This window comes from Phocoena sinus, chromosome 1, assembly GCF_008692025.1.
Source record: "Phocoena sinus isolate mPhoSin1 chromosome 1, mPhoSin1.pri, whole genome shotgun sequence".
NCBI lineage: Eukaryota > Metazoa > Chordata > Mammalia > Artiodactyla > Phocoenidae > Phocoena > Phocoena sinus.
Genome location: NC_045763.1, coordinates 124834146 through 124848689, shown reverse-complemented (window position 1 = coordinate 124848689; position 14544 = coordinate 124834146). Strand labels below are relative to the sequence as shown.

The 14544-nt window shown below is 42.3% G+C and overlaps 1 protein-coding gene across 1 annotated transcript in view; it reads left to right on the top strand.

Annotated features, from left to right (window-relative positions):
* Nucleotides 1–1067: 1067 nt before the first annotated feature.
* ADCY10 (adenylate cyclase 10) overlaps nucleotides 1068–14544 on the top strand; it is a 95861-nt gene continuing 82384 nt past the window's right edge. The window contains exons 1-7 of the mRNA XM_032642200.1: nucleotides 1068–1239; nucleotides 1934–2038; nucleotides 3277–3315; nucleotides 3517–3660; nucleotides 6715–6920; nucleotides 8970–9066; nucleotides 12545–12633. Coding sequence (XP_032498091.1) covers nucleotides 1089–1239; nucleotides 1934–2038; nucleotides 3277–3315; nucleotides 3517–3660; nucleotides 6715–6920; nucleotides 8970–9066; nucleotides 12545–12633 — 831 coding nt within the window. The 5' untranslated portion in view covers nucleotides 1068–1088. The remainder of the gene's footprint in view (nucleotides 1240–1933; nucleotides 2039–3276; nucleotides 3316–3516; nucleotides 3661–6714; nucleotides 6921–8969; nucleotides 9067–12544; nucleotides 12634–14544) is intronic.

Below are 14544 nucleotides of genomic sequence, written 5' to 3'. Positions count from 1 at the left end.
AGGGAACACGGATTCGTGCCCCAGTCCGGGAAGATCCCACATGACGCGGAGCGGCTAGGCCCGTGAGCCATGGCCGCTGAGCCTGCGCGTCCGGAGCCTGTGCTCTGCAACGGGAGAGGCCAGAACAGTGAGAGGCCCGTGTACCACAAAAAAATAATAATAATAATAAAATATAAAAAAAAAGTCATAAAAAAAAAAATGCTTTCCTGAAGTCTAAGATATATGTTAACTCGCTTTTTCCTTCTAATACTCTTATGTACCCAAACATGACCTATGTTTGGTTGAAATTACTAAGCACGTCCTCCATGTTGGTGAGTATCAGTTCCTCCTTTTTTAAATTCACTTAGTATCTGTATCACTTATTCCAAGAACTTGAATTGCTCTGAAAATACTGGGTATGCTATTCCTGTTCAGGGTGGTAGAGCATGATTTTTACAACATTCAGGAATGATCATTTCATCAGCCCCAGCAGCTAAATGAACGCCTTAGGAAATCCTAGTTTTCTCAAAGCTAACTGCATAACACATCAAAATTTCAATATTTCCTCCCACTTACAGTTTAAAGTCTTACACACACACACACACCTTTTAATTCTTTCCCTCTATTTCTTTACGCCTATACCTTAAAACACTTAATCTCTTTCTTATATATAATACTCCACTTTGCTACTCACCTTTATATAAATATTCACAAACATAAACTCATGTCTACACTTTTCTCTTTTAATTTTCAAAAAGGAGAGAGAAAAGATGAGAGACCAAAAGGGAGGGGGAGGGAAAGGGGGGACATGTGGACAGAAGGAAAAGGGGCTTGGATGGAGGGATTAGTGCTACTGGCCCCTCTACCACAGCACTTGTACCCTGAGGGCTCACCCCTTCACGGAAATGCATGGTCAACAACTCAGCCATTATCACCTCAACCACTTAAATAAGCAGTCCACAGGTTAGACAAAGCAAAAGGGAAGAAAGAAATAGGAAAGTGAGTGAACGAATGTAAGTCAGATTGCCTCCATTCTCAGCTTTGCTTTCCAGAAGGTCTATCTGGCGACTGTCTGCGGTGACCATACAACCCTGAACATCTGCCTTAACATGAACACTCGAAGAGAACATGAATCACAGGATCGGTCCATTGTCAAAATAGCAGCTCATTTACCGGACCTCATTGTCTATGGAGATTTTTCTCCAGAGCGACCTTCTGTGGATTATTTTGATGGAGTCTTGATGTTTGTTGATATTTCAGGCAAGCACAAAAGGGATGTTTAATGTGGGGGAACAACAGGCTTGAATCGGAATTACATGCAGAGCTTGACTGCAGAGTGGTGGGGGGGTGTGCGGCATTTTCGAGTTTTTGTGCTGTTACTGCAAATATTCCTACTGAGAAAACTGGAGGGAGGAGGGATAACCCGTGGACCTGGCTCCCTTTCTTCTTCCCTTACCCAGCATGTCCAGTAATGGGCAAATCTTTAAGATGTCCACGTCCCAGGCCTGGAACTTCAGGCTCCAATGGCCCTGTCCCAACTGACTCAACCCCCCACACCCAACAGCATCCCAGGCAAAATTGACCTCAGGAAATGGCCTCTCCAGATGTTGTTTACAGCTTAACAGGAAACTTGCCACCTCTTCAGAAGTCTTTGAATTTTATGAGTTTTCATTGCCATGAAATGGAAGTTCTATATCTAGTTAAAGAAATTGCAGTCATCCCTGTACAAGTTGAGAAATTAGGAGGGAAGAGTTATCTGGTGCCTTTCCCTGACCCCTAAAATAATAAACAGAGAAGACCCAATATCTGACACTTGACCAGCCACATAGATCATTTAAGAGAAACCCTGCCAGTTCTTAAAAGCTGAGGCCCACTGCTCACCAGTGTGGTTCTCTTCTCCTGACTGTTTGGTTCTTCCCAGCACACAAGGAAACTAGCTGCACATTTGTTACAGGTTTTACTGCAATGACTGAGAAGTTCAGCACAGCCATGTACATGGACAGAGGGGCTGAGCAGTTGGTGGAGATCCTCAACCACTATATAAGTGCAATAGTGGAGAGTAAGTGTCCCCATAGGTTTCTGGCTTAAGCATATTTCAATTCATTGTTTTTCTGTATTTGGTGGTTATAAACTGATAAAGTACTGTTGCTTAGCATTCTTCATTGTCTCCATGAAATGTGTATGAAACTAGGCTTTTTGAAATATAGTACAGTACAAATGAAGGAATGCAATCAAACCTCATTAACACAGACTATTTGAGGGATTAGTTTTGCATTAGTTACAAAACTAAATTAGAGACTACTTTTAAAAGAACTGTAGTAGTAATTCTTTTAGTTATATTCAGTAACTCCAAAAAGCTAGCATCAGTATAACGCAAACACAGTCATTAAGAGAATATGGTATGAATACATGAGTGATTTACAATCAACTTGTCAGTAATTTGTGTCCTAATAATGGATGCTGAAGTACTTCCAGCTGACTGAAACTTTGGTCTCCTTTTCAACCTCTGCCTACCAACTTGTTTGCATTATTAATTCGAACTATTCATGAAGAAAAGGATTTATTCTATTAAGGTAAATCTTAGGTCTAGTCCATTATCAGGCTCTGAGTTCCCTAGTAATATCTTAATATCACCCACTAAATAAAATTTGATTGCCATTAAAAGCAGAAACTGTATCTAATTCCTTTTTGCATTACACTCAGCACAACGGTGCTCAACAAATTTGTGATGATGCAGAAATAAGAGGAAAAATGTCCATTTATGTCAGAAAGCCTAAATAAACAAAATGCAAGTTGGTAATAAACAAAACCCAAGTTGACCATAGTTGTGGTTTTTTTCTGATTTTCAGTTCTTATGGAGTCCCGTCACTCATGTACTCACCCATGCTCACTCAAGCCCCTGCTCATAACATACATAGATCAGTGAAGAACGTCCCATTATCATGGGAGTAGGATAGCTGTCCTTAAGCCTCCTCAGCAATCCCACCGTCTTCGTTCCTATCTTTTCCCATTCACAAAAACAGAGCAGGTACATAATCTAGTTCACTGTTCTCATTCTGCAGTTGAGGAAACAGACTCAAATGGGTTTAAATGCCTTGTCTGAGATGACATCTTTAGTATAAACCTATTCTCTGAATTGCTCTTCTCTTGACCTAATTTCTATCCCACTGTTGAAGAGTAGATTCTTTTTATTAGCTTTAAGAAATCAAAGTTATTCTGTACACCTGAAACTTACATAATTTAAAAGAAAGAAAGAAACCAGAGTTTGATTTTACCTTCTTTTTTTTTTTTTCTCAGAAGTGTTGATTTTTGGAGGAGACATCTTAAAATTTGCAGGTATGGGGGCTTACCGACATAGCAGGGGTAAGAGAGGAATGCCGAGGGGCTTGTGCTCTGACAAACGAGACATCTCAGAGAAAACAGTGGCCAGCAGACCGGGTGGAGAAATGTTTGAAGCATAATTCTGTACAGATTTCATACAAAATAGACTGGCCCCCCAGGGCAGGTCAGGACCTCCGGTGTGTCTTCCTTTTCAAGGTGATGCTCTGCTAGCCCTGTGGAAGGTGGAGCGGAGGCAACTGAAAAGCATCATCACGGTGGTAATTAAATGTAGCCTGGAGATCCATGGATTGTTTGAGACCCAGGAGTCTGAAGAAGGCCTGGATGTCCGAGTCAAGATAGGTAAGCTCTTGAGAAAGAAGAGATGCTATAGCAGTTTGGATATAGGTCCTGACTCCTGAGGCATCTCCCCCCTAAAGAGAAAACAGTAGAACACTGTGACGCAGGTCCACCATCTTGTCTTGAACTTTGGATTAGGTTAACCAGAATGTGAATTTTGGTTCCCTCACTTATCAGTTAAGAGAACTAATATCTACCCCATAGACTCTTACAAAAAAGTAAATTTAAGTGGTTAGTATAGTACCCGGGACATAGTCACCACTCCACAAAATAGTCTTTATCGTTACTATTGCTGTTATTATGATTAGGTCTTGCTTTTGTCAACAATATGTATCATTAAGCACAACAGGGAGCAGCTTGTGATTACATGGATTCAGCAATGTCGTAAGTCTGGTCCTCCCCCGCTTCATAAGAATCACGTGCAAGAAAAGCTTAAAAGTTCAACCTGCGACACAGCTCCACTTAATAGAGGCCTTCTTAAATTCACACGTACAATAACAATCACATGTATTTCCAGTTGTGTTGCAGACATTACACTATGTCATTTCCACTTCGCCACAGTCCTCAGGTACAGGCATCAAAGGATTTCACAGGTGGGGAATGAGATTCTGAGAAGTGTAAATGATGAGTTACAGCTGATGCTGTTGGTGTTCGCTTTTGCCTAACTAAACTTTGTAACCTTTATAATCCTCCAGTATCATAGATGATGAGAAGATCAGAGGTTATCCAATTAACTGCTTCTCAGTTTTCTTTAGGTTATTCAGAATTTCCAAATTAGTTAAATCTTCTGTTGAAAAAATAATCAAAGTTGTTGTAATACTGAATCTTATTTTTCCAAGTTAACACCTAGAGATTTTTGACATATTATCCTTCTTGGAAAATGATGGGGACCCTTCATGTGTATGCTGATTGGCTGTTAGAGAAGTGAAGTGGTTCCAGTACTTTTTCTTTCTTTTAATTTAATTTTATTTATTTAAAAAAATTTTAAATTGAAGTATAGTTAATTTACAATGCCATGCCAATCTCTGCTTTACCGCAAAGTGACTCACTTATACACATACATTCTTTTTTTATATGCTTTTCCATTATGGTTTATCACAGGATATTCAATATAGTTCCCTGTGCTATACAGTAGGACCTTGTTGTTTATTCATCCTATATATAATAGTTTACATCTGCTAATCCCAAACTCCCAGTCCTTCCCTTGGCAACCACAAGTCTGTTCTCTATGTCTATGAGTCTGTTTCTGTTTTGTAGATAGGTTCACTTGTGCCATATTTTAGATTCCACATATAAGTGATATCATATGGTATTTGTCTTTCCACTAGTATGATAATCTCTAGTTGCATCCATGTTACTGCAAATGGCATTATTTCGTTCTTTTTTATGGCTGGGTAGTATTCCATTGTATATACGTACCACATCTTCTTTATCCATTCATCTGTCGGTGGACATTTAGGTTGTTTCCATGTTTTGGCTATTGTGAATCGTGCTGCTATGAATATAGGGATGCATGTGTCTTTTTGAATTATAGTTTTGTCCAGGTATATGCCCAGGAGTGGGATTGCTGGGTCATATGATAATTCTATTTTTAGTTTTCTGAGGAACCTCCACAGTGTTTTCCATAGTGGCTGAACCAACTTACATTCCCACCAACAGTGTAGGAGTTCCCTTTCCTCCACACCCTCTCCAGCATTTGTTATTTGTAGACTTATTAATGATGGCCATTCTGACTGGTGTGAGATGATACCTCATTGTAGTTTCGATTTGCATTTCTCTAATAATTCGTGATGTTGAGCATCTTTTCATGCGCCTACTGGCCATCTGTATGTCTTCTTTGGAAAAATGTCTCTTAAGGTCTTCTCCCCATTTTTAGATTGGGTTGTTTTTTTGTTGTTGAGTTGTATGAACCATTTGTATATTTTGGAGATTAAGCCTTAGTCTGTCACATCATTTGCAAATATTTTCTCCCATTCCGTAGGTCATCTTTTCTGTTTTTTGTTTGTTTTTATGGTTTCCTTTGCTTTGCAAAAGCTTGTAAGTTTGATTAGGTCCCATTTGTTTATTTTTGTTTTTATTCTATTGCAGTAACTTTTCTTTTAATGAGCCTAAGCATCAGTATGCTTCAGAGGGAAAACAAACCATATGTATATATCAGGGGAAATCAGCTTTGACAAATCAGCATGGCAGAGAGCGAAGATAAAAAACAAATTTTGGTGCTTCCCTGGTGGCGCAGTGGTTGAGAGTCCACCTGCCGATGCAGGGGACACGGGTTTGTGCCCTAGTCTGGGAGGATTGCACATGCCGCGGAGCGGCTGGGCTCGTGAGCCACGGCCGCTGAGCCTACGCGTCTGGAGCCTGTGCTCTGTGACGTGAGAGGCCCGCATACCGCAAAAAAAAACCCCACCAAATTTTGATTATGTTAATTATAGTCATTTAAAAGAACTGTGTATCACTTACAGTTCATGTATACATACATTTCGTATACATGTCATATTTTACAGCATTCTCTCTTCTGTTGCTTTGGTACCAAAACCTTCAGCTCCCAACTTGAAAACAACTGGAGGACACATTCTTGGGATAGAACTTGACGGTCAAAATGCCTGTTCCTTTCCCCTACCTTTTCTTCTCTGGCTGTTGCCTGAAATTTCACCCTAAGTGCTTCTTTTCAGCTAGAGCCTCAATCTCTGACAAAATGCAAATTGTTCCCAAACAGAAATCATTAAAACTGTCCTCTGTATAAATAAGAAGTGTAAATAAGTCAAAGTATAAATAAATTGAATAAAAGATAAAATAACTTTGGGGACTGATAGGGCCAGATATCTAGGGAGCTAAATGTCATAGAAAGGTGAAAACAAGTAGGTAACTTGCTAGCTTTGGGAGAAAAGGAGTTTGGGAAGGGCCAGGCCCAGAATAGACTGCTCTGATTTCCATGTAAAATTTTAGAAACTAGATTTTGCTCTGGGATGCTCAAGATTCTGATTTGTCCAAGAACCCATGCTGCTGGGGACCAAGCCAGAACTTCTCATGCAAATCCATTGCTTGCCTTCCTGCCAGGCCTGGCTGCCGGCCACATCACCATGTTGGTCTTTGGAGATGAAACTCGAAACTACTTTCTAGTGACTGGTCAGGCGGTGGATGACGTGCGCCTGGCGCAGAACATGGCGCAGATGAATGATGTCATTCTATCACCAAACTGCTGGCAGCTCTGTGACCGGAGCATGATTGAAATTGAGAGGATTCCAGATCAGAGAGCAGTAAAGGTAGGTGTGATCCTGTCACCTGCAGAAAATTCTGCCATTCTGTGCCAGGGGCCTCCTGTCAGAAAAGCCACTGGGAAGCCACTGGTTCCATGAAGCTTCCAGGCTGGACTCGGATGGGGTCAGTCTGGGTTAGATTAAAAAGTATTGGTCCAGGGACTTCCCTGGTGGCACAGTGGTTAAGAATCCGCCTGCCAATGCAGGGGACATGGGTTCGAGCCCTTGTCCAGGAAGATCCCACATGCCACAGAGCAGCTAAGCCCATGAGCCACAACTACTGAGCCTGCATGCCACAACTACCGAAGCCCGGGCGCCTAGAGTCCGTGCTCCGCAACAAGAGAAGCTACTGCAATGAGAAGCCCGCGCACCACAATGAAGAGTAGCCCCCGCTCCCTGAAACTAGAGGAAAGCCTGCACGCAGCAACGAGGACCCAACACAGCCAAATAAATAAATAAGTAAAGTATTGGTCCAGAACACCTCCTCTGGGAGGAACCAAGGCTGGTGAGTTCAAGAGGAAATGATCAGGCTTCTCCGTGGTAATTAAGGATGTGGAATTTGGGTATGGAGGCCTTTGAGGGGACCAGTGCCCTTGCTTAATGAAAGGAAGAGTCTCCTGGCTATTCCCTAGGAGCACAGGGTTGTAGTTTTGACGGCTGCCATTGGCCTTCAGGTTCTCTGCTCAATACTCTCCTAACTCAGGGTGAGGAATCACCGAGGGTGAGGATTGGAGGTGAGCAGGGGCAGCAAAGATTAGTGAAGGAAGAGACGTTTTCTGTGGCCCTGCCTAGTAGAAGGCACTGTAGTTAAGTTGAAGACCAACTATAAGCAGAACTGTCCTTGGGATGTAGCCAGTTAGAGAAAGGGGGCAGAGCTGCGCTGCTGGATGAGCCAAGAATGAGACTGCTTGGCAGATGGAAAGAAGAGATGGTGAACACATGGAATTGCAGGCAAAGTTGAGAGCCCCCTCGCCCCCCCACACACAGTGTACTAGGTATGCATCAGTCTACAACCCTCACAGCCCTCCCCTACTCACTCTCCCAGTAATACACATCCCAGCTGCATGACCTAGCTGGGTGATAGCAATGCCCCCCATTCCCCCATCTTCTTCAGTCGTTCCTTATACCTTTAAAAATTGTTTTTAATTTTTAAATTAATTTTAGACTCACAAGAAAGTTCAAAAATAATATGAGTGTTTCCATATATCCCTTACCCAGCTTCCCCAAATGTTAGCATTCTTCATAACCAGAGTGCAATAGTCAAAACCTGAAAATTAACATTGGTGCAATACTACTCACTAATTAAAGGCCTTATTTGGATTTCACCTGTTTTCCCACTAAAGTCCTCAGTGGAATGTTCCAGGATTCTATCCGTGATCTCACACCACATTTTGTTATTTTTACCTAGCTTCCTGCAATCTCTAAAACAGTTTTTTAGTTTTTCCTTGTCTTTTATGACCTTGACATGTAAGAAGAGCATTAATCAGTTATTTTAGTGTATGTCCCTCTGTCTGGTTTTGCCTGATAGTTTCTCATTATTGGACTAAGGTTATGCATTTGGGGGGCAAGAATGTCACAGAAATGAGGTTGTGCCATTCTCCATGTATCATATATTGGGGTTCATGGTTTGATATGAATCTTATTACTGGTGCTGTTCCTGATACCTTTTGGGGCATTAGCACACTTTGTCTTTTTACGCTTGTAAGAAAGAAATGATGTACAGTTTAAACAGGCTTTATTTGAATTAAAATATTATAAAAGAATAAGAAAAAGAAGAAGAAAGTTCTAAGACTGGAAAAGTATACAGGTCAGCCCCTTGGAATGGCCCTCTGTGTATATACCAAAGATTGAGATTTTAATGACCAATCGGAGATATTTTTAACGTAGTCACATGCAAATAAATCTCTTCATTGTTTAAGTATGCTAGTCTCTGTTTATCATGTCCTGGATATTCAAAAGCATACACCCTGCCCTTTCTGTTGAGAAATTACATTCAAAGGACCAGACAGCCCTCAGAATAACCAAAAACTTCTCTTTTTTTCTTTTTCAATTTAGGTTAATTTCTTAAAACCACCCCCTTCTTTTAACTTTGATGAATTTTTCACAAGGTGTATGGCTTTCATGGATTATTATCCTTCTAGTGACCACAAAAGTAAGTACCCTCTATAGACAAAAGCCTTTGCCTCTACAGTTGGTCAGTAGGGTCTTATACCAATGCCAGGGGCTCCATTACAAGTGATTGGCCTCCTCAGTACAGCTCCCAGTCCCAGCAGCACACAAAAGGGACCTCCTTCCCATTCCCCACAACCTTCCTCGGGTCCTCTACCTCTCCCTTGGCAATGACTCCTTCCCTTGTCGTCCAAACATTTGTAAGTCTTCTCCATGATAAAAGAAAAAAATAAAACTTCTATGAACCCTACTTTTCCCTTCTAACCTTCACCACCAAACTTCTCAGAATAGTAATCTGTATGTCTCTGCCTCTTCTTCTATCCTCTCATTTATTTATTCACCTAATAAGCATTGATTACATGCACCTTGGAGGTGAGGGGGCATATGTTCACCTGCTTGTCAGTCTTGAGCCCCTGACATCTAGCTTCTGTCCACTTCTTCTGTCTACTGAGACTGTTTATGTCAAGGTCACTAATAACCATCAACTTACCAAACCAACTGACCTCTCTTTAGGCCTCATACTAGGTGCTTGGCTTTAGATTACTCTCTTTTTCTGGATACTACCTTCTCCTCTTTCCTTGCTTTCAAGAATATTCTTTCCTAGTTTTGCTTTTACCCCTCAAACTACCCATTTTCAGTGCCCTTTCTATTCCTTAAATGTTGATGATTTCAGGGATCTGTCCTTGACTGTCTGGTCTTCTCTACCCACATTTTGTGGAACCATTCATCTATGCTGGATTTCCCCATGACTCCACAGGGCTGGGACTAGGGTGAGGAAAGCAGGACAATTTAGGTGATACAAAACAAACTTTAACACTTCATGAAGTAGACAGTCTTCTGCAAAATGGTGCGGAGGGCAGGAAGCTTTTATAGGGTAAAGAATAAAGGAAGAGACAAATAAAAAAATATCTGATTGGGTGGGGTCATATAGTTAGTCTTGTGTGGGGTGAGAAGGCTCAGAGTTGGCTTGGCATTTGGGGATTGGCTGACTGGATTATTGCATTTCTGGTTAAGAGGAGCATTTACAGGGAAACAAACGTTACCTAAGTCTTGGTTTGCTGACATGGCACCCTGGGCAGGGAACAGCTCCTTCTTGAGCCTAGAAATTTATTTCAACATTGTCTAAATTCTATGCTACTTATCTTTCCCTAAAAACTGTTTCTTCATCCAAACTAGAAACTTCAGAAACATCTTTGAATCATTTTTCTTTCTCATCATTTATGTGTAGGTCTTGAATATTTTGAACATCACAAATAGTAGACTGTAATTTTACAAAATTGCAGCAGGTGATGGGGTGGGAGGGACACTGAGGGGAACTGCAGGAAAATTGACCAGGAAAGGCCAAGAACCCAAAAGCTCCAAGGATGGAGAAAGTCTAGTGACACTCCTTGAGTTGTATCCCATCCCAACTCCTAGATCTTAATGATGCCTTCAATAAAGAGCTTCTTCTGGCCTTATTTTGGTCACTGCCAATAGTGCAGTGCAATTCTGGTGCTAATTACCTGGAGTTAGCACAGATAGGTGGAGTCCTCCATAAGACTCTCCTTATTTCAGACACCAGCTGCAAGCTCGGAGATCACCAGGCCACCTGCACTTCTGACCAATTGGCTACAGATCCAAGGGTTCCCACAATGCTCTCAGGTTCAATAAATAATTCACTATAACTCACAGAACTCAGGAAAGTGCTATGCTTATAATGATGGCTTTATTGTAAAGGATACAAATGAAGACCAGTGTTGTATTTATCTCTAGACACATAGGGTGAGGTCTGGGAGAGTCCCAAACATGAAGCTTCTGTATCCTCAGGACACATCACTCTCCCTGCACATCAAGGTATGATTACCAACCAGGGAAGCTCACCCAAGCTTTTGGGGGTTCAGAGATTTTATTGGCATTTAATTAAGTAGGCATGTTGATTGAATCATTGGCCTTGCAATTGAACTAAATCTCCAGTCCCCATTCCCTCTTCAGAAGTCCTGGAGGTCAGGCTCTAATCACCTGGCTCAAAGCCCCAACCCTCTTAACATGTGCTTGGTCTTTCCAGATAGACCCCTATCCTGAATCATCTCATTAGCATAAATTCAGGTGTGGTCCAAAGGGCCCACAGTGAATAACAGAGACAATCCTATGAACTGGGAAATCCCAAAGGTTTAGAAGTTACTCTCAGGTACCAGAAACGAAAGCCAGCCAAATTCTTTATAAGTTTTGTCCCCATAACCATTGCCACCGTAATGGTCTAGACCTTTACAACTCCTGCTCTCTTCCTGAGCAGCTCTTTGCCTTTTTCCACAGTCTATTTAGTGTCATTTCTTGTTAATCTCCAATATTCACATGGGGCTCCAGGCAGGCTAGAGTAACATACTGTGCTCATTCTTGACTTTAACCAACTTGGTTCCCCCTGCTAGGAATGCCCTCCTCAATCCTTCTAGTAAAAAGCTGTAAGTCATTCAAGATTGAGTAAAATCCCTAGTTCTCCTTTGAACCCTTTTCAGATTAAACCAGTTTGTCCAGGCCCCTGCTTCCTCTGAATCTCTCTGGTCTTTATAATCTTTTAGCCCATTTGGCCTCTTTTCTATTTAAATTTTCTAAAAATATTATACTGGAGTGTCCATAAGTCAGTGCCTCCAGGAAAAAGTCCAAGTTTCCTAATGACTTTTTTCCCCACACAGTGCCTAGCATGGTGTTTTAAATATACTAGGTTTTGAATATATTCCATAAAGACTTTAAAATTAAATTTTCTTCTTAATTTGTATCCCTTTCAGACTCCGTTGTTATTTTTCAACTATTTTTTTTCACATTATCATTATTTTACTCCCTGCTAAAAGCCTATCATCCTTCCTTTCTCCCTCACTTTTTGATTTCTTCAAGCTCATTCTTACCACCTCCTATCAGTCTATTTTAGAGTATGGAACTATCAACCATTACAGTAACGAGAACCATAGAGATAATGAAACCCCAGTGCTTATTTTCCCTGGACAAGGAAGTAGGAGTCAACCAGGGCAGTGAAGCGACTTGCCCAGAGTCACACAGTGAGTTGGTATCAAACCTGAGATCAGAAGCCAGTGTCCTGAATCTTACTTGTGCTGCTCTTTCAACTCTGTCATCCCCTACATTCTGTCACCATTGTCCTCCATTGGCGTTCCCTCATCTCTCCATTCCCATCACCTGTGGCAAGACTTTTAGGCCAAGTATGGAGGTGAAAGTCTCCTTAAGTTCTGAAGCGTGATGACAATTAGAACAGGGTTTTGAGCTACACGCAACTGAATTTTGGGGAACCTGCAACTTCTGAGAACTTCTCATTGGATTTCCCTTGGCCCTATTTGACCACTAGGTAGCCCAGAGTGTTCTGACTGAACAGTGACGACCACTGCCCAAGGGAATGGGGACTGGGAGGTGCCTCTCTCTAGCACTGCAGAGCCAAGCCTCCCTTTCTGAACCTGCCCCTCCTTCTGCCCTCTTAGACCTCCTGAGGCTTGCTTGCATGCTGGAGTCCGATCCTGAACTGGAGCTGTCCCTACAAAAGTATGTGATGGAAAGCATATCGAAACAGGTATTTTCATATTTTAATTTATTGGCTTTTGGTGTGTCAGGGATCTTGGACAGCTGTTAAGATCAAGAAAACCAGTAGCTTGTAAAATGTTTCATTGAAGTAAAAGGAGGTGGGGCTGACATTCTCCATGCCTAGGTGACTGAAAAGTTTATTGTTCACGTCGGGATACTTTTAAGAGTTAAAGGGGCATTATTCATAATTACACTGTGACAACAGGCGTAAACTAGGACTGTGTTGCCTTACACAACTGGGCAAACTGAACCTGTCCCAAGCATATAAGAACATATGGTTACCCTTTCTATAGGCCACATAGCAGAAAGACGCCAAGTGGATGATACTGTTTCTCTTAAGTCACTTGAATTGGATTTTAAGCTTTTTTTTTTTTTTTTTTTTTTTTTTTTTTGCGGTACGCGGGCCTCTCACCGCTGTGGCCTCTCCCGTTGCGGAGCACAGGCTCCGGACGCGCAGGCCCAGCGGCCATGGCTCACGGGCCCAGCCGCTCCGCGGCACGTGGGATCCTCCCGGACCGGGGCACGAACCCGCGTCCCCTGCATCGGCAGGCGGACTCTCAACCGCTGCGCCACCGGCGAAGCCCCGGATCTTAAGCTTTGAAAGTTAATACAGATAATTAGAACTCTCAGAACTACCTCCAGCCCCCAAAGTTTTCCCTTTGCATTTCCTTAGATCTAGGTTCTCTCAAATGCATTAATCTGTGCAAATTATAACTGTTTCTGAGCACTCACCATATGCCAGACACTCTACTCTTTCTTTCTTTCTTTTTATAGCCTACATATATCTGAACTACATTTATAGCCAAGTGGTTCACCTTTTTTTTTTTTAATATTTATTTTTTTGGTTGCACCGGGTCTTAGTTGGGGCAGGTGGGCTACTTAGTTGTGGCATGCGAACTCTTAGTTGCAGCATGCACATGGGATCTAATTCCCTGACCAGGGATTGAACCCAGGGCCCCTGCGTTGGGAGCTCAGAGTCCTATCCACTGCACCACCAGGGAAGTCCCTCTACCCTTTCATATATTTATTCTTCACAATCCTTGGCAGATATTTTTATCCCTTATATGTGAGAAAACTGAGACCCAGAGGATGCCATGAACTTTCCTGAGGTTGTAAAGTAGCAAATGTGCCTAGGATTTGAACTCTGTTCTCTCCGAACCCTACATTTTTTGCACAGGCTATACACTGCCTCTAATATATGGCTGTTTTAATTCTTAATCCCATCAAAATGCAGTTGTGCCCTAGAGGAAGTCTTTGTAGGACAAGCCTGATCAGTGGGCAGCTGCCTTCACAGTATGGGTTGAAGAGCTGTCAGAATGCACCCCTCCACATTCTGCTCAATTTAGAAACAACTCCCTTTAGTGGCTGCAATTGTTCGACTCTTCAAGGTTTTTGAAGCTCAAGAGAGCCACCCCCTCTTCCCCTCCCTCCCTCTAAGAGATATAACACATTATGCCTCTTCAGCTGTTACCAGCTGAGAGCAAGGTCTACAGGAATGGGATATGTGAGACTCCGTGAGTCACTGTGAAAATTGTGGGTAGGAATGACGAACACCAGCTGAAGATATAACAGCTAAGGGGGCTGAAAGGAGGCAAAAGAGAAACCTTTTACAGCTTTACCAAGGCCTGTCCCTGCACTTCAAGAACAGAGATGTGGGGACTTCCCTGGTGGCGTAGTGGTTAAGAACCCGCCTGCCAATGCAGGGGACACGGGTTCGATTCCTGGTCTGGGAAGATCCCACATGCCGCGGAGCAACTAAGCCTGTGTACCATAACTACTGAACCTGTGCTCTAGAGCCCGTGAGCCACAACTACTGAGCACGCGTGCTACAACTACTGAAGCCCAGACGCCTAGAGCCTGTGCTCTGCAGCAAAGAGAAGCCACCACAATGAGAAACGTG